The 24,902-nt window shown below is 41.4% G+C and overlaps 1 protein-coding gene across 4 annotated transcripts in view; it reads right to left on the bottom strand.

Moving 5' to 3' along the window:
• The window catches only part of FAM120B (family with sequence similarity 120B), a 155,520-nt gene that overhangs the window by 103,134 nt on the left and 27,484 nt on the right, over positions 1 to 24,902 (bottom strand). For all 4 annotated transcript variants that reach the window (XM_033938787.1, XM_033938790.1, XM_033938788.1 and 1 more), the window contains exons 3-5: positions 15,610 to 15,790; positions 12,830 to 12,931; positions 8,624 to 8,796 (exon numbers count right to left, since the gene is read on the bottom strand). In XM_033938787.1, coding sequence (XP_033794678.1) covers positions 8,624 to 8,796; positions 12,830 to 12,931; positions 15,610 to 15,790 — 456 coding nt within the window. The remainder of the gene's footprint in view (positions 1 to 8,623; positions 8,797 to 12,829; positions 12,932 to 15,609; positions 15,791 to 24,902) is intronic.

Below are 24,902 nucleotides of genomic sequence, written 5' to 3'. Positions count from 1 at the left end.
TTGGAGGTGGAGGATCACGTTTGATGCGACAACTGTGATATCATCAAATTTATACTGCACAGAAGAAAGGCCCAGCAATCTACTTCTGTATTCTGCCAAGAAAACTTGCTGCTGCTGATGAGACATAAAGAATTGATATATAGCGCTTGAAGATGGTCCCCTAGGTTGGAAGGCACTCATCATGCTACTATGGAAGAGCTGATCATCACCCAGGGTATGCTCAGTGTTTGTGAAACTGGTGGATCAAAGCCGCCAGGACATCCTGATGCTGATGTTGCTGGACAGAAAAGAGATATCAGAAGCTGTAAAGATATTCTCAACATAAGAACATGGAACATACGAAGCATGAATCAAGAAAAACTGGAAATTGTTAAATGGAAAAAACAAAACAAAATTGAATTGATAGGGATCAGTGAACTCAAATGGATAGGGCCATTTTCAATCAAATGAGCATTGGATCTGCTACTCTGGTCATGAAATACACAGGAAAAATTGTGTGGTATTCATCCTTAACAATAAGATTTCAAAGACGGTACTAAAGTACAATGTTATCAGTGAAAGAGTAATGTCAATCTGTCTACAGAGAAAGCCGATCAATGTGACCTTGATCCAAGTATAAGTTCCAACAATAGATGCGGAAGATGAGGATGTCACTTAATCCCCCCATTTTCCCCAGGTACACTAGGTAGATTGTGAGCCTGCCAGGACAGATAGGGAAAATGCTTGAGTACCTGATTGTAAACCGCTTAGATAACTTTGATAGGCGGTATATAAATACCTAAGAAATAAAAAATAAATAAAAATAAATTCTATGAACAACTTCAAAATGAAATAGATCAAATGTCGAAACAAGATCTATTGATCATTATGGGGGACTTCAATGCAAAAGTAGAAAGTACACCTGACAATGAGGTAGTTGGGAAGCACGGCATAGGAGAAAGAAATGAAGCTGGTGATAACTTAGTACAGTTTTGCAAAACGAACCATCAATTATGAATACATATTTCCAACACCACAAACATCACCAGTTCACATGGACCTCTACAAATGGTATGTGTCGAAATCAAATTGACTACATCTGCATAGGACAGAGATGGAAAACTGCAGTTTTGACTGCAAGAACTAAAACAGGAACTGATTGTGGAAGCGACCACAAGCTTTTGACATACAAGATCAAAGTAAAGCTTCACAAGAAGAAGATCATTAGAGACCTTCCAAAATATTCCATCAGACTACTGGATAAAACTAGACAACAGATTTGACTGTCTTGATACAAGACAGAATCTGAAGAGTTATCGAATGGCATCAAAACCGTAATTAATGATGAAGCTAAAAAAACACTCCAGAAGAGAAAGAAAGCCAAGAAATTGGTTCATAGTTGAAAACGTGCAGGACAATCGAGCGCTGACAATACGGAGCAGAGAATCGCACGCAGGACATCAGCGCGCCGGACTTAAACTTAATTTTAAAGTGCTCCGAGTTGGTGTTTGGGGAGGGAACCCCCCATTATAGAGGGAAGAGGCGGTTTTCCCATTTTTAGGGAAAAACTTCAATTTCGTCTGTAATGTGGCCCCCCCACATTACAGACGAAATTGAAGTTTTTCCCCATGCACACACACACCCCAGCGGCAACAGTACTAACTTAACTGCGGGGGTTCCCCCCTCCCACACCCCTTCGGAGCACTTTAAAATTAAGTTTAAGTCCGGCGTGCTGATGTCCTGCGCATGATTGTCTGCTCCATATTGTTAGCGCTTGATTGTCTTGCACGCTTTTGTCCCATCACCAAGAAATTGCCTTGGAACTCAGAAGAAAACAGAAAAGTAGCAGAACAAAGAAGACAAGCAAAACTTTCTGGTGAAAGAAAAAAAGTATCACAAATGAACTGAGTGTTTCACAGTCAAGTTCGACAAGACAAAAAACAATATCTAAAAGATATTTGTCAGAAAATTGAATTGGAACATGTAAACAGAAAAACCAGATTAGCATATCAGGATGTTAAGAGATTGTGGCAGAAATTCCAGCCTTGAATGGGGATGCTTAAAGATGCCAATGGAATGATACTGAATTAACCAGAAAGCACTAAAAAGAGATGGAAACAATATATGGAAAACTTTATACAAAAAAAAGGCAATGAGGATAACATTAGGGAAATTGAACTGAAAACTGATGCCAAAGAAGAACCAGATATTTAAAAAGAATAAGTCATAGCAGCAATTAAAGCTTTATAAAAAAAACAAGTCACCTGATATTGACAGCATTCCAACTACTGTAAATTAATCAAAGGTTCAGAAGGTGCTATCATGATCCTTATTTGACTGTGTCAACAGATTTGGAAGGAAAAAACTTGGCCGATTGTAGAAGATCATTATTCATACCTATACCAAAGAAAGGCGACGCGAAGGAATGTAACAATTACAGAACGATTGCATTAATTTCACACACCAGCAAAATATTGCTGAAAATAATACGACGAAGGCTACAATTACTGTATATGTTGAGCAAGAACTACCTGAAATTCAGGCTGGTTTCATAAAAGGTAGAAGAAGACGACACATTATTGCCAAGGTTAGATGGACATTGAAGAAGAGCAAAGAATGCCAAAAGCCCCTATACTTTTGCTTCATCGACTACAGCAAAGCCTTTGACTGTGTAGATCGCTGTGGAGAACTCTAACACAAATGAGAATACCCAAACATAACTCAGCTGATAAAGAGCCCCTTTGAAAATCAAGAAGCTGTAGTGAGAACTGAATATGGTAACACTGATTGGTTTCCAGTAAAATATGGCTTCAGGCAAGGATGCATCTTGTCACCTTACCTGATCAACTTTACGGCAAAGCCATCTTCAGAAAAACAAATTTGGAAGAAGACAGCATTAGTTTCAAAGTTTTTGGCTGAAATACAAACAACCAGTGCTATCCAGATGGTACAACAATTATCGCCAGCAGCAAAAAAAGACATGCTGTATCTACTGAGAAAAGTCAAAGCTGAAAGTCATAACTTGGGATTAGAACTGAACATAAACAAAATGAAGATCATGAACATGGAAAATGATGAAGATTTTGAGCTTGAAGGCAATAGAATAGAAGTTGTAAAGAATTTCAATCTCTGTGGGCATGGCTAATGCTGGAAGTAGCGTTAGGCGGCCTAAAGCACCTACGGCAGCGCAATTCACATCATAGGTAGGTGCCAGAAATGTAAGTCAGAAAAACCCTGGCCTATATTTCCGGTGCCTACCTTTGCCGGAGGCGCGATTCTGTACCTGGCGCCATCGTGTGATTGACATGTGATCAGTGGCTGCTTTTAAGTCGGCCGTTGACAACAGCGCCGGTTACCGAATCCGGGCCTGAGTTACCAGATAAACTTAATTTGGTTCAGATTATTGTTTTGCCAAAACTGGGCAAGGACCCCAATCTTCTGATTCTCTTGAAGAACAACTTATCACTTGGAATTCAGCAATCCAACTCTTACTGGACAACGAAGTACCACTTATTAATAAAATTATTTCTAATCGAAAAGTTCAAAATCCCTGGTACTCACCAGAGCTCTCCTTGATTAAAAGACAACTCAGGTCTCTCGAAAGAAAATGGCGTAAAAACAAATCAGTTGAAAATTTGAAACTATATAAAGACCAATCACTCTTCTACAAAGTTAAAATTAATGATGCTAAAAGATCCTATTACTCCAACAAAATTAAAACAGCTAAAAACCCCTCCATATTATTTTCCATCATAAAATCTTTCAATCCTAACTCACAAAAGGAAATAAAAAAAACAGACCTTACAGCCCAAGATTTGGCTAACGCCTTCTGCGATAAAATTAAAAATATACGAAAGAACTTTGATTCTATCTCAGTCACCGATTCCCCAGATACTTCAAATAATCATCAACTTCCTTGTGCCAAATGCTCCACCTTTAACTTACCTACCCTGACAGATATCAAACATATCATCCAAAAAGTAAATCTAAAAAGCTCTCCTTCTGAGATCATTCCTCCTTCAATTTTAAAGAAATATTTTTCCTGCTTTGGACCCTACATACATTCCTTTATAATAAAAAGTCTCAATACTGGGATTTTACCTCGACCATGGAAAACCGCCACAATACTTCCCATAATAAAGGATCATAAAATTAGCCTAGAGGACCCTGCGAATTACCATCCCATTGCCAACATCCCTTTTCTGGCAAAAATTACCAAAAGGGTAGTATTTAACCAGCTGTCGGACTTTGTAGAATCCACCAACGTATTGCATCCTAATCAAACCGGTTTTAGGAAAAATCACAACACTGAGTATTCATTAATAGGCCTCACCACGAATATTATCTATAATCTAGATCATCATAACTCGGTCATACTCTTTTTCCTTGACCTTTCGGCAGCATTTGACACCATTGATCATTCTCTTCTCTTAGACAGATTAAAAACCATAGGCGTCTGTGATTTATCATTACAATGGTTTACTTCTTTTCTATCCAATCGATCATCTACGGTACACTTTAATAACACAATTTCTAAACCATTCTCACACAACTACGGAATTCCTCAGGGCTCTATTTTGTCTTCTTTACTTTTCAATATCTTTCTTTCACCTTTACTAAGTCTAAGTCAATCTATAGGCTTTACTACTTACGCTTAAGCAGACGACATTCAATTGACTCATCCTTTTAATCCCGAAAATTCTAATGAAATATTTCTAATCAACCAAAAATTAGAAAAAATAAAAAATTGGCTTACACAAAATAGATTAGCTTTAAACATAACAAAAACTAAGGCATTACTCTTCCCAATGAAACAGGGATTAAAACTATCAGCTCCATTCTTAATTGATAACACAATCATAAGTTTAGTATCATCACTAAAGATACTCGGGGTCATTATCGATGACAAATTTTCTTATCAAGAGCACATCAGTAATGTAGTCAAATGTTGCTTCTATCGTTTGCGTTTGATTCGCTCCATGTCCAAGTTTCTAGAACCGAAATCCTTAAACATTTTAATACATTCTCTTGTCATCGCTAAACTAGACTATTGCAATTCACTACTGTTAAACATCACTCAAAAGGAAAAAAAACGTTTACAAATAATCCAAAATACTGCAATTAAAATTATTCACAATGGAAAAAAATACGACCATGTAACACCCTTTTTAATAGACTCACACTGGCTTCCCATAAATCAACGAATAACATATAAAATATTACTCCTAGTATTTAAAACACTATCTACCAATGAACCTCAATTTATAGACCGGTTACTAATTCCACACAACACGACACGTTCTCTTCGATCCACAACTCAAGGGTTGCTTATGGTTCCTTCCTTGAAAATTATTGGAACCAGACGTCATGACATATTTTCAGTAATGGCCCCTCTTACCTGGAATGCCCTGCCTTTATACATAAGAGAAGTTAAAGACCTCAATATATTTAAAACCAATTTAAAAACTTTTCTTTTTAAAGCTTCTTTTAATCTTTAAATAATCCTTTTTAACAATTTTATCCCAATCCTTATGTTTTCCCCTATTTGGCTTTTTCTTTCTTCTCATCTGAATAATAGTAATTTTGTAACTTTTACCCTATCTTTTCCCTTCCCTTATGTATCTGAGTCTGTCTGTTTTGTCAGTTTGTTTTTATCCCCTTTTAAAGCTGTACAACGTACATTTGATTGTCACTCGCTTAGTATGTAATAAGCGATTTATCAAATTTGATTAAACTTGAAACTTCTTGAATCCCACCAGTCAATTTCATTATTAAACTACAAAGGGAAACTGCTGACAAAGGTCATAGTCAACCAGCTGGCTCAGGTGTTGCCATCGATTGTACATGACCCACAGGTGGGATCTGTAAGGGTGGTGGTAAAAAAAACCCCAATAACCTAAGAATTTTGACATCATTGGAGTTCAGAAAAAGAGTGGGACAGCCCTTTCCTTCAATAAGCTTTGATGCAGAAAAAGAACACGATCATGTTCACTGGGAATTTTTATGTGCCACGTTAGATAAATATGGATTTACTGGGAAATTTGTCTCAATTATATGGGCTCTCTACTCTTCATCCAGAGCTAGATTATTGATTAATGGCCATAGATTGGAGAGCATTACGATTTGCCAGGAAGCAAGATATGGATGCCCTTTGTACGTGCAGACTACAATACAGCCCTATTTTCTTCAGCGGGCTGTTCACTCCTGGGCCTCTTGTGATTTGACAGTCCCCAATTTGAAACAGCTCTATTTGGCCCTCACCCAGTCTGGAACATTTACTGTTGCCAGCCCATTGAAATGGAATAAGCTGCCTCAAGCACTGAAATCGATGAAAGATCTGTTGTCCTTCAAGGCAAGGTTGAGACTTTATTTGTTGAGCTGTCTTTCTTAACCTGCTTTCTCTGCTTGTATAAATTGTTTTTGATTTTTTGATGTGTTGCAGTTGTTTGTGATTTCATATTATGTATGTCTTTGCATTGAGGAAAGGCAGGATATAAATAAAGCTGCCATACTTGTCTCTACTCTTTGTTTTGACTTTGGATTCCTTGATTAGGGATGAAAGGTTACCTCAGATAGAAAGGGTGTACAAATTGGCAAAGAATCTTTAAAATAGCAGCCTTCGCCAATGACATTGTGGTACATCTAACTAAACTCAGAAGGTTATTAGAGGCACTCCTAGAAGGTTTTAGGGAGTATGGCAACTATGCAAAGTTTCAGTTAAATCTTTTGAAGTCAGAGGCTTTGCCCTCGATGGAATCAGTGAAGTGTAATTGGGGAGAATCTTTCCGTTTGCAGTGGGTGTCAGAATCATTTAAATACCAGGGATTCATCTGATGCCTTCTACTACATTACTGTATTCTATCAATGTCACTAACATGCTTGAAAAGAATGAAAAATAATTAGAAAGCTGGAGAGATCTGCCATTTGTCCTACACTGAGGCTGTAATACTTACTGGTCGCTGGAGTCAGGGGAAATTTGGGCTGCTGAATCTGAGAATCTACAATACCACATCTCGTGGGTCCAGACGGCTTTTCAAAACCCAGCACTTTGTATACATGGAGTTCACTTAATGGATTGTACAAAAATCTGATTGACTACATCTGTGCAAGTCAGTAATGAAACAGCTCAATACTATCAATAAAGACAAAACCTGGGAGAGACTGTGATACAGATCATGAGTATCAAAGCGACTTACAATAAAATAAACCTTCTAGTCACAGCAAGACAATTAAGGCTTCTGATTTTAGGCTTTAATTAATACAGTGGGAAAAAACCCATTCTAGATCCTCCACTCAGTTTTAGTGCCTTTTCTGCCATACTGTACATATTTGATTCATAAGAACATAAGAAGTTGCCTCCACTGGGGCAGACCAGAGGTCCATCCTGCCCAGCGGTCCACTCCCGTGGCGGCCCATCAGGCCCACTGCCTGAACAGTGGTCTCTGACTAATTTTATAATTTACTTCTAATCCTGTCCCTATAACCTTACCTCTACTCCTATCTGTACCCCTCAATCCCTTTGTCCTCCAGGTACCTGTCCAGACCTTCTTTGAAGCCCTGTAGCGTGCTTCTGCTTATCACATCCTCTGGTAGTGCGTTCCATGTATCCACCACCCTCTGGGTGAAAAAGAATTTCCTGGCGTTTGTTCTAAACCTTTCCCCTTTCAATTTCTCCGAGTGCCCCCTTGTACTTGTGGTTCCCCTTAGTTTGAAAAATCTGTCCCTGTCCACTTTTTCTATGCCCTTCATGATCTTGAAGGTTTCTATCATGTCTCCCCTGAGTCGTCGCTTTTCCAGGGAAAAAGCCCCAGCTTTCAACCATAGAAAAGGTACGCAAGCAATACTATTCATAACATGAAAACACCTATAAACACTGATTTTTGTACCCTTAAAGAATTCCTAATTAGCTGGAAAATAAACACCAAAATTTGCAATGTATAAAACCTAAGGATGGAAGTCCTAAATATACTACTTACTTCTACTTGTACACAATTTGGTTATACACTTTTTCTCAAATGTATTCTGCTGTTCTCTTGACTATTCAGTGTCTTCCTCACCATCAGTATTCTGTAATACGCTGACCATCCAGCCCCTTTGTAAAATGTTCAAGTTTATACTGTAACCTATTTGTAACTTGTAAACACTGATCACTCAGTGGCTTTCTACCTGTTCTCACACTGTAATTCGCTGACTGTACAGCTCTCTTTCACTGTAAACCGCCTAGAAGTCGCAAGATTATGGCGGTATAGAAAAAATAAAGTTATTATTATTATTATAACATTCTCTAGTTAAAGAGCCTAGATGAGAAAACAAGTCTGGTCAAGCTAAACTCAGGCTTGACTGGCAACAGAGTCAAACCCCCTCCTTTACAAAAGTGTGCTAAGCTTTTTAGCGCACGCTAAACACTAACGCGTGCACGCTATCCTACGGACGCATTAGCGGTTAGCGCACACGTTGATTTAGCGTGCACTAAATCCGCACTAAAACGCTTAGCGCACCTTTGTAAACTAAGTGATGAAACTAAGAAGACAGCAATAATAAAACCAGTAAAGGGGGAAGCAAGAATGGGGAGGGGGCGTGGTTAGGGTAGACCTAAAAAGAGAGAAAAATAAGGCTTCAGATCCCAATAAAAAAAGTGAATTACCTGCAGTAGAAGGTAGATAAGCAAACAGCAAACTGCAGCTGTTGAAGCATCTAGAGCCTGGAATTCCTTCATTAAGTTCTCAACATGGAAGCATGCCAGATACACGTAGTATCGCTGCTCCTGAGTTTCCAGCCCCTCAGTCAGCCACAAGGCTCTCAGGCTTGGTGTTCCACCTGTAACAGAATAGCCAAGTTCTATTTGTACCCTATGCAATTCCTATAGTGCAGGGGTAGGGAACTCCGGTCCTCGAGAGCCGTATTCCAGTCGGGTTTTCAGGATTTCCCCCAATGAATATGCATGAGATCTATTTGCATGCACTGCTTTCAATGCATATTCATTGGGGAAATCCTGAAAACCCAACTGGAATACGGCTCGCGAGGACCGGAGTTCCCTACCCCTGCTATAGTGCTTGTGCACTGACCTAATGACACAAGCCTCTTGAAAACTAATCATAAATGTATTTATGTTAGTCAAATAAAATATTGACCTTTTTATTCATATTTAATCTTTAACAGATGCTTGCAGTTTGTTGACATTTGAAAAAAATAAAAATAAAAAAAATCAGGTGTACGTTCCAGATATGAAACAATTTAAAAACCTTTAAAACAGTGGTCTCAAACTCAAACCCTTTGCAGGGCCACATTTTGGATTTGTAGGTACTTGGAGGGCCGCAGAAAAAATAGTTAATGTCTTATTAAAGAAATTACAACTTTCCATGAGGTAAAACTCTTTATAGTTTATAAATCTTTCCCCCCCCAAAGGCCTGCATGTTCCCCCCTTCTTTGCAATCTTAGTTTCAACTAATTACCGCAGCCTGCAGAGAGGATTGCCAGTGCTGTAGCGTTCCTTGCAGGCTGCCATGGGCCTCCACATCATGTTCCCTCTGCCACGATCCCGCCTCTCTTCTTGATGTCAGGGGCAGGATCGTGGCAGAGGGAACGTGCTGCTGAAGATGATGGCAGCCTGCAAGGAACGCTACAGCACTGGTGATCCTCTGCAGGCTGCGGTAATTAGCTGAAGGTAAGAGCAGGAGGCCAGGGGGAAGCCGGAGGATGCTGCAAAGAGTGGGCAGCCCTAGTTCAGACAACAGTAGCATAGACTGCGGGCCGCAAAATAGTACCTGGCGAGCCGCATGTGACCCCCGGGCCGCGAGTTTGAGACCACTGCTTTAAAAGGTATATTGAGAAAAAACAGGCTTTTAAAAAACATGCTGTCATTTTATATATTCAAGTGAAATAATATGTATGATAATCATATACTGTATCCCCAATGAAAAGGACATTTCATTGATTTTCTTACATGTATCTCATATCCAGTTACTAAGGGCTCTTTTTACAAAGGTGCAATAGCGGTTTTAGCACGTGCTTAGTGCACGCTAAAATGCCGCACGTGCTAGATGTAAGTTTTGTAATATGAAATATGGGATTTGATGTTTTGTATAGGTATAAGCGCTGGTCGCTTGTCTTTATGTTTTAAATGTGTATGATTTGTATGGTGTATGTTCAAATTGGGAGCTGCTCTGTAAAAAGTGGGTTATCATATTTAATAAAACGCTAAGCGCGCATGCGCACTTGCGCCGCGTGTTCCCTGATCTGTCGTGGCAGCATGAGTGCACATGCATGCCAGACAAGCTTCCCTGCTCTCCACCTCACAATACGGAAGTTTCTTTAGACGCTGACGATCGCCTCCACAAGCGCTGACGATCGCCTTCACAAGCCGGGACTGGGGCACAAAGAGCGCCTCCTTCCCCCCCCCCCCCCGGGACGAACCGAAAAACTGACCCCCGCCGCCCGGGACCCGAGTCCTTTGCCACCCCACCCTTCCCTTCCCTTCCTTTCCCGCGGACCCGACTACGAACCTTGCGATTCCAGGGTGTGCAGTAGTCTTCACACACTGCTTCGGGCTCTTCTACTGCCCTGATTTGCTCTGCCGTGTCTCTGATGATGTCATCAGGGATGTGCCAGAGTAAATCAGGGCAGTAGAAGGACCCGAAGCAACGTGTGAAGACTGCTGCACTCGCTGCTGGAATCACCAGCTTTGCGGGAAGGGAAAGGGAGGTAGAGGAAACGCAACGCTAATGCTGCTGCACAGGGCACCTGTTAATGTAACAAGCTTGCTTTCGGGAGGGGGTAGGGAGACAGAAGGGGGCCACGGAGAGACAGTCAGGCATGGAACAACAGATAAATACAGGTAGGCAGGGGGCCAGGGAGAAAGACAAAGAGACATACAGAAAGAAAGACAGGGGGCCAGGAAGAGAGACAGACATAAAGAAAGACAAACTGACAGGGGGCCAGAGAGACAACGGATAAATACAGGTAGGCAGGGGGGCCAGGGAAAAAGACAGAGAGACATACAGAAAGAAAGACAGGGGGCCAGGGAGACAGATAGAATAAACACAGACAGACAGCAGAGAAAGAGAGAAAGAAACCTCCCCCCCCCGACAAACACTAGCCAAGGATAAAGAGAGAGAAAGAAAGAATGACATACAGAGGGCCAGAAAGAAAGACAGACAGACAGACATACATCTATTCTAGCACCCGTTAATTTAACGGGCTTAAAGACTAGTAAATAAATAAAAACAAACAAACTTCCGCTGCATGTGAGACTTTTGTGATAAATATTGCAACAGCAGTTTATCGAAGGCGTTGGCACAGGAAGAAGGACTCTATTAAATTCTGGACTAGCTTGGAGGGGTGGTATGCTGGGGGAATATATTGTATGAGAGCAAATTCTAATTTGTTTCAAGCCAACTATATGGGATGTTGCAGGAATTAAAGTAAAACCTTGAATGTTGGGGTCAATGATCTCAATCATGGCGGTAGAGCAAAGTCAGGAGGGACAAGTGAGTTTGCCTCCAAGGTATAGGCAGCTTGCCCAACTACTCGCTATACCCTGAGGATCTGGGATTGTAGGGGCAAAAACCATGATCTCCATTTGAATCAATTCCCTCCAATTTACTGGAAATCCCCTTTTTCCTCCTGGGCAGGCTCCTCCCGGAACCTTTAGGTACTGAAGGTTGAATCATTTAACTACCTAGTGACAACTACATTACATTGCATTTACATTTCTAGACCGCAAAACCTTACGGATCGATGTGGTTCACAAGAAGATAAAAACTGGACATTTCCAGTGCTCCACAAAACTTGTCACAAAATCATATTAGTGCTCTAGAAATTTTGCAAATAATATTGATTTTAGTAGTTTTCTAAGGGCTCCTTTTGCAAAGGTGTGCTAGTGTTTTTTAGCGCACACACCGGATTAACGCCTGCTCAAGAGGAAGCGGTAGTGGCTAGCACGTGCTATTAGAAACATAGAAATAGATGGCAGATAAGGGCCATGGCCCATCTAGTTTGCCCACCCCAATGACCCTCCCCTATCTTTCTCTGTGAATAGATCCCACGTGTCTATCCCATTTGGCCTTAAAATCAGGCACGCTGCTGGCCTCAATAACCTGAAGTGGAAGTCTATTCCAGCGATCAACCACCCTTTCAGTGAAAAAGAATTTCCTGGTGTCCCCATGCAGTTTCCAGCCCCTGATTTTCCACGGATGCCCCCTTGTTGCCGCAGGACCCTTGAAAAAGAAGATATCTTCTTCCACCTCGATGCGGCCCGTGAGATACTTGAATGTCTCGATCATGTCACCCCTCTCTCTGCATTCCTCGAGTGAGTACAGCTGTAACTTATCCAGCCATTCCTCGTACGGGAGATCCTTGAATCCCGAGACCATCCGGGTGGCCATTCTCTGAACCGACTCCAGTCTCAGCACATCTTTACGGTAATGCGGCCTCCAGAATTGCGATTAAGGCCCTAACGCACCTTTGTAAAAGGAGCACTAAAATGTAAATAGGAACAAGACTTTGTGAATATAGAGCATAACTCCCTGTCCCAGCTCGCTGCCTGATAAGCAAGCAGATGCTGCTGGAATCTCTTTTGAGTACAACCTCGAGCTGGGGGGGGAAGACAAATAGCGTAGAGTTACGTAAAGAACGGTTTGGTGTAAACAAAATAAATAATTCTAGTAAATACTCCGGCTCCTGGCAGTGTAAGACTTTATAGCAGAGAGTGCCCAGTTTGAATGGAATGACGTATTCTGATTTGAAAAATTACATTTACAAACTATGATATGCTGAAGCCCCTAGTTGCATATTTATGCTACACCTTTTATTACAGTGGTTGTTGTTGTTTTTTTTTATAAAGGTGGTTTACCTGGTATATCTAGATCCACAGCTTGTATGATATCTGGCTGCATCAATGGATTCCCAGGGTAAACATACCACTCCTTCACTGTAGGGCAGATCCCTGAACTGTCTAAGAACAGAGAAGTGCATTAAAAAACAGTTGTATGTCTATTTTTTCAGCGTCTAGTCAGAAAAGTCAAGAATTTAGTCAGAGCAGTACAACAGCATATACAACTTCTTACTTAAAACGATATCTTTATTTATCCAACTAAGGCCCTCTTTTACTGAGCAATGGTAGAGATTTCTACCTTGGCCCGTGGTGCTAAATGCGCTGACGCTGCTCCAATGCTCATAGAAGTCCTTTGAGCATCGGAGCATTTAACGCTCTAGACTGCAGTAGATACCTCTACCGCTGCTTAGTAAAAGGGGGGAACAAATGTATTATTTGCCTACCTGAATCCAAAAGGTTCCACAATTGAAATCATATAAAAATATCTAAAAAATTCATTAAAAAATATAGGGGACTTTATAGTAAGCTGCACAACAAAGTGGCCTGTGCTTTTATTTGCATGTGGATTTCCTGCACGCTGAGGCCACTTTTACTGCAGCTGTCAAAGGGCTGCATGCTCCATTTTCTGAATTAAAGGCCATGTGTTAATTTCTTAATTAGCATATGGCCATTATTCTGTGAGCCCTTACCACCACCTCTTTACTACCACCAGCCAGTCGGGTTTTTGGGATAGCCCTAATGAATATGCATGAGAGAGATTTGCATATAATGGAAGTGATAGGCATGCCGATCTGCTCCATGCATATTCATTAGGGCTGTCCTGAAAACCTGACTGGCAGGGTTGGGAGCCACTGCACTAGACCATAAGAGCTCCCGGGCTAACCACACGCTAATAAATTAACATGCACTAATATATTTGCGCTAACCAATTAGCACAGGGAACACTTACTACACATCTGTGCATGTCCCATGGTAGTGCCTCTTTAAGCTGCGGTAAGCTGGCTCTTCTGTGGATAGCACAAGGAGTCGCCAACCCGTGGCTTTGAACGGAACGAGCCGGCCAACACGCTGCTGCTCCAAAAGGAAGATAATGATCCAGTCCAGACCGTGGGCCGCAAATAAAATTTGGAGAGCCACATGTGGCCCGCGGGCCACGTGTTTGAGACCGCTGACGTACATGTATACTTAAGAAGGGAATTTTTAAAATAAAGTAAAATTCTGTAATCTCTCATGGAACACATGGAATTTCTTTGAGACACACCACTGTGCCATGGCATACAGTTTGAGAGACACTGGTTTAGAAAGAATATGAGAGTAAATGTTTCCCACTGTCCAGAAACAATGCCTGTCTACTAAGCTACGTAAACTCGTTTTCTGAAGAAAAAACTGTGGGCAAGGAATAACAAAATACAGTGATACCTTGGAATCTGAACTTAATCCATTCCAGAACCCCGTTCGAGTTCCAAAGCATTCGAGTTCCAAGACAATTTTTCCCATTGAAAATAATAGAAACTGGATTAATCCGTTCCTGGGTCCCTCAAACTCAAATTTTAACAGGAAATACACTGGATTTTAAGGTAAAATATTAACAAATATTCCAAAGCAGCATTCAGATTCTGGGGCACAAACACACACATACAATGTGCAGGGCATTCGGATTCCAAAGCAGAGTTCGGATTCCAAATCGTTCGAGTTCTGGGGCGTTCGGATACCGAGGTACCATTGTACCACTTACCTTAATCTAGAAATGAATAAAGACTGCATACTTGGCAGGGAGATGTCATAAACAGGAGGTCAAATAAGGCCTTAAATTATAGCCTCAATTCACCGTTTATAGCTGCTTCATGGAAAAGGAGTGGAGTTGGATGGGTGGAGGGACTTGGCATCACTGACTGTCACCCTAGCTGGGAGATGAGGTACCTGTGCCATCTGGGCCCAGGCATGAATTTTAGGCAAGAGATAAGCAGAATTCAACCAGCCCTGCTCAACTGACACCCGGAACAAACTGGGACAAGAGCTGACAAGAACCAAAAAGAAGCTACACAGTCCTGTCTACCATCCACTAGGAGACAAAGGAAAAAGCAGAACATTCTATGCTTCATGATACCCTTAAAGGGCGAACCAATTGGAACTTTTTTCTCCGTCTCCTTCTGCTGGTTGATGGACTGGTTTGGTATGGGCGAAACAGTATATGCTTCAAGTACCTGGACAGATCAGGGAAGAGCTTGCCACACAGTCCAAGGCCTGGAACATCTTTATGGCCTACTGTACTGGGATTCAAGCGCAGGCTGGATGCACACCTTCTGGCATATCATATTGAGGGATATGGTAAAGTCGGGTCTCCAGAAAGGAGTACCTAAATGGGCCGCCGCGTGTGCGGAGCACCGGACTAGATGGACCTCGGTCTGATCCGGTGAAGGCGTTTCTTATGTTCTTATGTTATGTTAATAGTATGCACATAAGCAAACCTCTCCTAAGCTCACCCCCAGGAAAGCCTCAGCTCTGTTTGGGTAAAGTGACACATACATAAGCAGTACACACATCACTTTAACTTCCTTCAGCCTATTTGCCTAGAAAAGAAAAGACTGAATATGACTTTTTTAGCAGTAATTTGATAAAGATGGGAGAGTGTGCCATGGTGCCTCTACAGTAGCAAAATTAAGCTGTTGCACAACTGCACGATTGGAGAGAGACTGAAGAGAGATTGGCTGGCTGCATCACTGCAGGAGGGCCCTCATGACAGTCAAGGGCACTGTTGAGCCTGCTCATAAACCATTAGTAAGTAAAACAGCTCTTACCTTTCTCAGTTCCCAGAAGCAGCGCATAAATATGCTGACGAAGAGAAAGATAAATCAGAGCTTGTCCGGGGAGCTCGGAATCACTTTCATCTTCCAACGTGTTGCTACATTCAGTCTCTCTTTTACAAAGGACGTTGCATATCATAGAATTTTCACCTCTGAAATGTTGCTCCATGGCTATCTGATTTAAAAAAAATAATAAATGTTATTGCAGTCTCTTAAAAATAGCAATGCAAGCAAAATCTTTTTCAAGGGTTATTTCTCATGAAAATACTTGTGACTGAATATAAAAAGAAAGACAAAATAGAGGCACACAAAACTACAGAGTAACCAACGTATAATTCAGTGGTCTAACAATACTGTATATCTTTTTTTACAATATACCATATAATTCATATATTACACAAAAAATGAAAACAATACCGACACTGCTTTGCTCCCACAATTAATTTGCTTAATAGGGGTCAATTTATAAGTCTGAAAAGAAATTACGATGAAATCATATATCATAATGAAATCCTCTCCCTCTCTTTTCTATTAACCATTGTATTTCTCCCTCCTTCCCTCTCTGCTCTCCCTAGGAATGTTTTACTTTCCCTTTTAGATTTGACTTTTATTGCACACCACTTAGACGTTCTCGATAGTCAGTATATCAAGCCTCGATTAAACTAGAAGCTTGATTAATAGGAGTGTACATGGTCCAAAAAAATAATTCAATTTATGGGCTTCTTTGGTGCGCTAGGGCTTTAACGCACGGAATAGCGCACGCGCTAAACCTTAATGCCAGCATTGAGCTGGCATTAGTTCTAGAAGCGTAGTACGCGGTCTAGCGCGCGGTAATTTCCTGCGTGCGCTAAAAACGTTAGCGCACCTTAGTAAAAGGAGCCCTGTGTTTGTTTAAACAATTTCTTTTAATCGTCAGGAATCTTTCTTGGTTCATTTGGAAGGGTTGGTGCACTTTCAGCTTCTAGACTATTTGGAATATTTTACCCCCTCTGTTACAAAGGTGCGCTAAGCTAGCATGTTTAGCACGCCTTTGTAAAACAGGGCCTTAGTTTATTATATTATTCACACACTGGTTTTAGGTACTTGTACAGTGTAGAAACAGTGTTAGCCTCATTGTTGAATCATCTGCATGCTCTTTTCAGTAGAGGATTAGGGGCTTTAGCTTTACAGTTCGATCTTAGCATTGCCTTTGATCTTGTGGATCCCGACATACTGCTTCACTGTCTGGATTCTACTGGAATTAGTGGTTAAGTGTTTCACTGGTTTCGAGATTTTCTCTGTTCACGAACGTATTAGGTACTAGTAGAAGATACACTCTTGCAGTGTTGGAGCTATTTGTGTGGAGTGCCACAAGGATCGCCCCTCTCTCCATTGCTCTTTAATATTTACCTAGTCTCTTTGGGTGCTAAGCTTTCAGGTTTTGGATTTAAGTTATTCAGCTATGTTGATGATGTCACTATTATGACAGCCATAACTTCTTTGTCATCTAGACAGTGTGTGAAGATCTCCAGTATGATTTTGGCAGTTGAAGAATGAATGAAAGAATTCAAGCTGAAGTTAAACAAGGAAAAATCAAAAGTCTTTTTTTGCCACTCCAACTAAACTTAACGAGGAAGACATTATTATTATTATTAGGTCTACATTATCCTATTCTTTCTAGTATAAAAATACTAGGAATCCAGTTAGACAGAAATCTGACTATGAGAACACAGGTTGATGCAGTGGTCATGAAAAGCTTTTTTGTACTTTAGAAGTTCTGCTCATTAAGGGCTTGGTTCCATGATTATACTTTTCAGTTGTTAGTGCAATCTTTGGTTTTATATGTATTAGACAACTATAACATTGTTCATTTTACTGGCTATCAAAAGTACTTTTAAATGCAGCAGTTCGATTAATGTTTAATCTGAAATAAACTGATCATGTCACACCTTATCTTTCAAAATTGCACCTGGTTTCCTATGAAACCAATTTTTAAATTTGGTTGTTTTTGTTATAAAGCATTTTATGATTTATTACCTAGCTTTTTGATTGAACAATTTTCTTTTAATGTTTTAACAAGATCTTCCCGAAATGCTACTTTTTTTGTATGTCCTACAATAAGGGGCTGTCTGAAAAGGAAATATGTGGAAAAGATATAATCTTATCAGGCTGCTAAGTAGGAAGGATAACTTGGCCACCTTATATGGATTTCCCAATCTTATCAACATTATCGGAAACTTTTGGAAACCTATTTGTTTAGACAGTTTTTGGGAAATGATATATTGACTGAAACCTGTATTATTTACTTCGCATATGAACCATATCAAACTGTAAGGTGTTTGCGAGACTGAAATGAAGTGATATTTGTCTTTTAGGTGTACACCATGGGGCAGATTTTATAAATGGTGTCCCACCACTGTCTATCCGGCCAATTGAGACACAGGTTTTCCAAAAAAAAAAAACCCAAAACAAACCAAAAAAACCCCACCAAAAACACCAAGGCAGGCGCCAACACTGTAGGCATTTGCCGTGGTTAATGGAAACGCATCAGGACACTTAATCTCGCCCAAGGCTGGGCGTGGGTTCACCTAGAAGTGGGCATGGGTGAGCTTAAGCGACCCTAGGCGTCTCCCTAGGGCCACGACAGATGCCTGACGTACATTTCAAAAAGACATGGCTGCTGAGCTGATCGTGACAAGGAAATCCCCCTGCTGCGATCAGCTGAGCAGCCACAGCAGGGACCCCCCTCCCACACACACAGATTGACCAGCAGGAGGGAAGCCCACTCCCTCCTGCCCCTGAACTCTGAAAAGGTTCAAAGAACGACCAAAATGATAAAGGGGATGGAACTCCTCTTGTATGAGGGAAAGGGAATGGGGACTTTTATACTGCCTTTTTGTTGCTTTGGCATTTCAAAGGAGCAGCACTGGGATCTGATCTAACAACCTCTGGGCCCTTCCTCCAATTCAGAAGAAGTCAATCTCTGTCTTGTTTCTGCCATCAAATTATAGACCTTTATTAAATACTCCTTTTGTGGGTAAGATTGTAGAAAAAGCTATTTTATTTAACTATAAAGTTGCTTGGTAGAATCTTATATCCTTCATCTGTGATGGTCTGGGTTTCAGGATCTGATTGTAAGGATTTTAAGGTTTTAAGGATTGTGAAGACCTGCAACATGACATAAACACGTTTGAGAAATGAGCTTCGCCATGGCAAATGAGGTTTAACGTGGATAAGCGTAAGGTGATGCATGTCGGTAACAAAAATCTTATACACGAATACAGGATGTCCGGTACAGTACTCGGAGAGACCCCCCAGGAAAGAGACTTGGAAGTACTGATCGACAAGTCAATGAAGCCATCCGTGCAATGTGCGGTGGCGGCGAAAAGGGCAAACAGAATGCTAGGAATGATTAAGAAGGGGATCACGAACAGATCGGAGAAGGTTATCATGCTGCTGTACTGGGCCATGGTATGCCCTCACCTGGAATACTGTGTCCAGCATGGTACTACTCGAAAGGGTCCAGAGAAGATCGACTAAGATGATTAAGGGGCTGGAGGAGTTGCTGTATAGTGAAAGATTAGAGAAACTGGGCCTCTTCTCCCTTGAAAAGAGGAGACTGAGAGGGAACATGAACGAAACATTCAAGATAATGAAGGGAATAGACTTAGTTGATAAAGACAGGTTGTTCACCCTCTCCAAGGTAGAGAGAACGAGAGGGCACTCTCTAAAGTTAAAAGGGGATAGATTCCTTACAAACGTAAGGAAGTTCTTCACCCAGAGAGTGGTAGTAAACTGGAATGCTCTTCCGGAGGCTGTTGTAGGGGAAAACACCCTCCAGGGATTCAAGACAAAGTTAGACAAGTTCCTGCTGAACCGGAACATACGCAGGTAAGACTAGTCTCAGTTAGGGCACTGGTCTTTGACCTAAGGACCGCCACATGAGCGGACTACTGGGCACGATGGACCACTGGTCTGACCCAGGAGCGGCAATTCTTATGTTCCTGTGCTAGAGCCTTCTGCACTCACTAACGCTGGCGCTAGTCCGACGCCAATTGTCTCTAGTGCCCGTATTTGGTTTTGAAAATTGGCCCATCGGTTTGCTTCCTTTAGTCCTTCTAGAACTTATCAAGTGTTAGTAAATAACTGTCTCTTAACTGTGAATATCCTTTATTGTGGGTTCTCGAAGGGCTCAGTCCTGGCACCTATTCCTTTTCATTTTTTATTTGGCTCTACTGATAATCCTGGTCCAGGCCCAGGGAATAAGTGGTTTTTATTTTGCTGATGACACACAGCTGGTCTATTACATTGACCTTACTTCCCTTATCTTTCTCCACTTAGCCTGTGTCTGGCAAAGATAGCACAATGGCTCAAAACAAATTAATTGAAGATTGATATGCAGAAAACATAGGTCATGTGGGTTACATTTCGCCCATTTATCTCAGATCTCTCTTCTTTAGTATTAGGACAACCTTTAAACCAGTTCTCTTCTCATTTTAGGATGTAATTTGTATTTGCAGTGTTATCTGATTAACAGTAATGATATTGAGAGTTCAGACCACTAACCAGGCAGCTAACTAGGTAAATTCGGAACAGTCATTTTGCTATCTGTTCTGAAGTCTTTTGGGGGCTCTTTTACTAAGGTGCGCTAGCCAATTTAGCACACGCTAAATACTAACACGTCCATAGAATATAATGGGCGCATTAGCATTTAGCGTGCGCTAAATCGGCTAGCACGCCTTAGTAAAAGACCCCCTTTATCATGGCCAGCTTCAACCTATTTTATAAGGAATTGTAATCTAATCTGCTGATCACTAGACTATGAATGGGAAAATGAAGGCCAAACTCAGCAAAAGAAAAAAAAAACCAAGGTCCAATTTTCAAAGACAGTGCTATCCAGAAAAGTGCAGTAAGCAGGATATTCAGCAGCACTTGGTACTATCCAGACATTGTCAGGGTGGTCTAATGCAGTGTTTCTCAACTTCTTCAAGCCAAGTACCCCCTAAATCTAATAAGTATCAACAAGTACCCCCACCCAGACCCCACCCTCATAATAGTACTAATTGTAATGCAATTTCTTCCATCCATTTTTCATATACACACAATATAATCTTACTAGTCTTTAAGCCCGTTACATTAACGGGTGCTAGAATATATGTGTGTGTGTGTGTGTGTGTATTTCTTTCTTTCTCTCTCTCTCTCTCTCTCCTTAGCCTGTTTCTGTATTTCTTTCTTTCTGTCTTTCTTTTTCCTCGGCTGTCCACCATCACCCCTTGCCTGCTCCCCCTGTCCATTCTCCCTTCCTTTTTCTTCCCCTGTGTCTACCACCCCTTCAAGGTCCCCTTATCCAGCAGCAGCCCTTCTCCCTTTGTTTTAACTCCCTCCCTGTCCAGCAGCACCTCTTTCCTGCTCCCCCTGTCCAGCAGTAGGCCTCCCTTCCTTTTATTGCCCCCCCCCGTCCATCAGCACCTCTTCCCCTGTCCAGCAGTACCTCTTTTCTGTTCCCCCTGTCCAGCAGTAGACCTCCCTTCCTTTTTTTGCCCCTCCCCGTCCATCAGCACCTCTTCCCCTGTCCAGCAGTACCTCTTTTCTGTTCCCCCTGTCCAGCAGTAGGCTGGCACAACAGATAAATACAGGTAGGCAAGGGGCCAGGGAGAAAGACAGAGAGACAGGGGGCAAGGGAGAGAGACAGACATAAAGAAAGACAAACAGACAGTGGGCCAGAGAGACACATAGAAAAAACACAGACAGCCAGCATGCCAGCATCTAAGGAGAGAGAGAGAGAAAGAACCCCACCCCCCAGACAAACACTAGCCAAGGAGAGAGAAAGAAAGAATGACAGACGGGGCCAGAAAGAAAGACAGACATCTGTTCTAGCACCCGTTAATGTAACGGGCTTCAAGACTAGTTATTTATATTTGGTTGGTTTTTTTTCAAAGATGTCAAGGCAGATGACTAAAATATGCAATGTCACCTCAGTAACAACTAAAGAAAAATAGACATATATAGTGCAAAATATAGACAGCAGATATAAATTCTCAAAACTGACACATTTCGATCACTAAACTGGTGATTTCATGAATCTCTGGTTGCACTTCCTTCTGACTGTGCATCCAATTATTTCTTTCTTTCTGCCTCCTGTACACTTCCTCTCCCCTGGACCTCATTTCCTTCCCCAACCAACATTTCTCTCTGTCCCACCATGAATCCAACTTTTCTTCCTCTCTCCTCCACCCCTATTGGCAACATGTCTCCCTCTCTCTCTCTCTCACTGTCCATCTGTCTTGAGAGATCCAGGCATCTCTCCCATCCGCTCTACTGCCACATCCAACATTTCTCCCGCTCTCATTCTCTGGATCATGTACTGTGGGATCCTCCCCTTGGTTAAGGGCCACCACTGCTTTCTGCATTCTTGTTCCTATTTGCAACCCTAAATCTTCCAGCAGGGAAAACTCGCTCTGTGACAGCAAGGGCATACAGACTGATCCCTCGCCCTCTGAGTCAGTCATAAAGGTCCACAGGATCCTGGTCAGCCACTGCTAAAGATCCTGATGCACCCTTGGAACCCAGGCCCCCTTTCGTGACCCCTAACTCGCTACCAGACCTTTTTGAAGGATCCCAACTATCCAAATAAGCTCTCCACATCAAATTCACAAATTCAGAAGGTTCTTAAAGTTCAAGATAATAATAATAATAATAATAATAACTTTATTTTTCTATACCACCATAGTCAGGTGACTTCTAGGCGGTTCACACTGTAAGAAGGCTGGACATTCAGCGAATAACAAGGTCACAATACAATACAATAAGTCATCATACAATACAAGACAAAACAAAACAATACAATACAATACAATACAATGAGTGTATACAACACCGTACAATATAATACAACGAGTCTAAATATAATACAATACAATAAGTCTAAAGACAACACCATACATAAGTCTAATACAGTATCGTACTGACACAGACTCGCTTTCCCCCCATCTTTTATTAGGATGAAAAATTATCTGGAGAGGACCAAGAAGGAAAACAAGATGGCGGCAGCGTGAAAGCAGTCAATGCTAGAGTTCCTCTTACCTTGCAACTTCATTTATTTTTTCTTCGGAGCATGACTGCTGCAGCGTGTTAGGTAATATGCCCCATAGCAAGCACAAGGGCGTTATCCGGCAGGACCCTTCTATACCTGGACAAACGCAGATGGACTGGTTTTTGACCAGCTCACCGGCTGTAGGAGGAGGGGGAATCCCTGCTGTAGCACCGATGGAGGGAGACGTCGGAGCATTGGGGTTTGAAACATCGCTTCCCTCCCCCTCCCACCTCCAGCAGTGTGATTGCCGCCAAACCCGGCTAAGGAAGGCGTGGGCGATGTGATTTCTGGAGAGCCTATGAGCTCAATGCATTCACACAGAGGAGGGCACCACGCAGTACAGGATGTCAAGTCGACTACCTATCAAGGAGCAGAGGAAACTGACTCCTCGATGGCGACTCTTCAGAGCATATGGAATGTGCTCCAGAAACTTGAAGCTGCTTCTACAAAATCTGCAGGAGACATTTCAAAAATCGTGAGTAAACTAGATGACTTGTCCAATTCGGTTCAAAATATTAAGGTTGAAACTAATTTGAAATTTGAAAATATCGAAAAAGAGATTTCCTCACTACAGAATGTTTCTTCTAATGTAGCAAAAGACAGACTTTTTCTTCAAAGAAAAATTGAACAGTTCGAGAATTTTAATAGGCGTCTTAACCTACGCCTATCGAACTTTCCTAAAACGGCTTTCTACACACCAATTGAAACGTTTAAAAGATACCTCAAGGAGAATTTGAAATTCTCTCCTGAACATTTGCCACCCATAAATAAAATTTAGAAAAACAGTCTAGTAATCAATTAGATAACCCGCAACCATATGACTTGAATGATATAACTGGTATATTAGAGAGTTTACAACGAAGAAATTGAATACCGCGGAACATTGATAGTTTCAAAGTTGTTTGAATGCTATAATGAAAGCCTTTTTTCAATCTTCACAAAGGGCTCCTTTTACGAAGCAGCGGTAGCGGCTTTAACGCGTGCGACATTGAATCATGCGCTAACCCCTGCGCTAGCCAAAAAACTACCGCCTGCTCAAGAGGAGACGGTAGCGGCTAGCATGGCCGGCGGTTTAGCGTGGCTTCGTAAAAGGAGCCCAAAGTCTATTCCTGGGACAAAAAATTTGGATTTACCCTGATGTGACAAAGGTCACTCAAGACCGTAGAAAGTTGTTTCTAGCTATGCAGGATGAAGTGTTAAAAACGGGAGTCACTTTTCTACTAATTTATCCTTGCAAATGCCTCCTCAGATATGCAGGGACTAAGTTTGTGTTTTTTTGTTCCGGAACAACTTCGACATTTTCTGGACACAAAGAAAGTTTAAATTAAGTTAAGCACGCACTGCAAGAAAAGTTGGCCATGTACACGTTAAGCCTTTTCCTTAGATTTGCTGGATTTAAAACAGAGATCTCCTTGTCTCATTAATTTTCTTGTTTTCATATGGAGCATAATTGTGGTCTAAGGAGGAGTTTAAAAAGATATGTCTAAAATGAATGTTTCTTTATTGTTATGTGATATTGAATACTCTGATTTTCTGTAACAAGTGGATTCTTGTATGTTTGATTTGAAATGCATAAATAAATTTTAAAAAAAGAAAAATTATCTGGAGTAAAACCCCAGATTCTTTTGTGACAATTGTATTGGCTTGGACAAGTAGATGGATTTTGCCTTGAAGAAGTTTAATATTGGATTATGACAGGCAGGCCACTTGAAAGATCTTTTTTGCAGAATCTATACAAAAGGCAGAGGTAATATTCTTACCTGATAATGACAGCCAGGAGTCTTATCTTTTTCTAGGGTTACCATATATATCCTCTTTTTAGAGGACTGTCCAGGTGTCTGGGCGTTTTTGAAAACCTGGCAAGTTTGTCCTTGTTTAGGAGCTCAGGGCCGTATCTTGAGGGAGCCCACACATGTATGCATGCATGTGAGATCATCACGTCACAACTGTGCATGCTCGGAGGTCCTCCATACGTGTCCCCGAGCTCACTGAAGAAGATAGGAAGCTCGTGTGGGGGGTGGGGCGGAGCTGGGTGGAACAAGGCAGGGCTGGGGGTGAGGCCTTGTGCCCTTTTTTTAACGTGAACAAATATGGTAACCATATCTTTTTCTATCCTATAGGACAAAAAAAAACTGATCCTCTACAAAGAGGGCAGGGTGTGGTTTCCAGAAAAAACCCCGACAGTGTTCGAATGTCTCAGGCAAAAAGATTATGG

Source organism: Geotrypetes seraphini, chromosome 3, assembly GCF_902459505.1.
Source record: "Geotrypetes seraphini chromosome 3, aGeoSer1.1, whole genome shotgun sequence".
NCBI lineage: Eukaryota > Metazoa > Chordata > Amphibia > Gymnophiona > Dermophiidae > Geotrypetes > Geotrypetes seraphini.
This window is presented reverse-complemented; position numbering and strand designations above follow the sequence as displayed.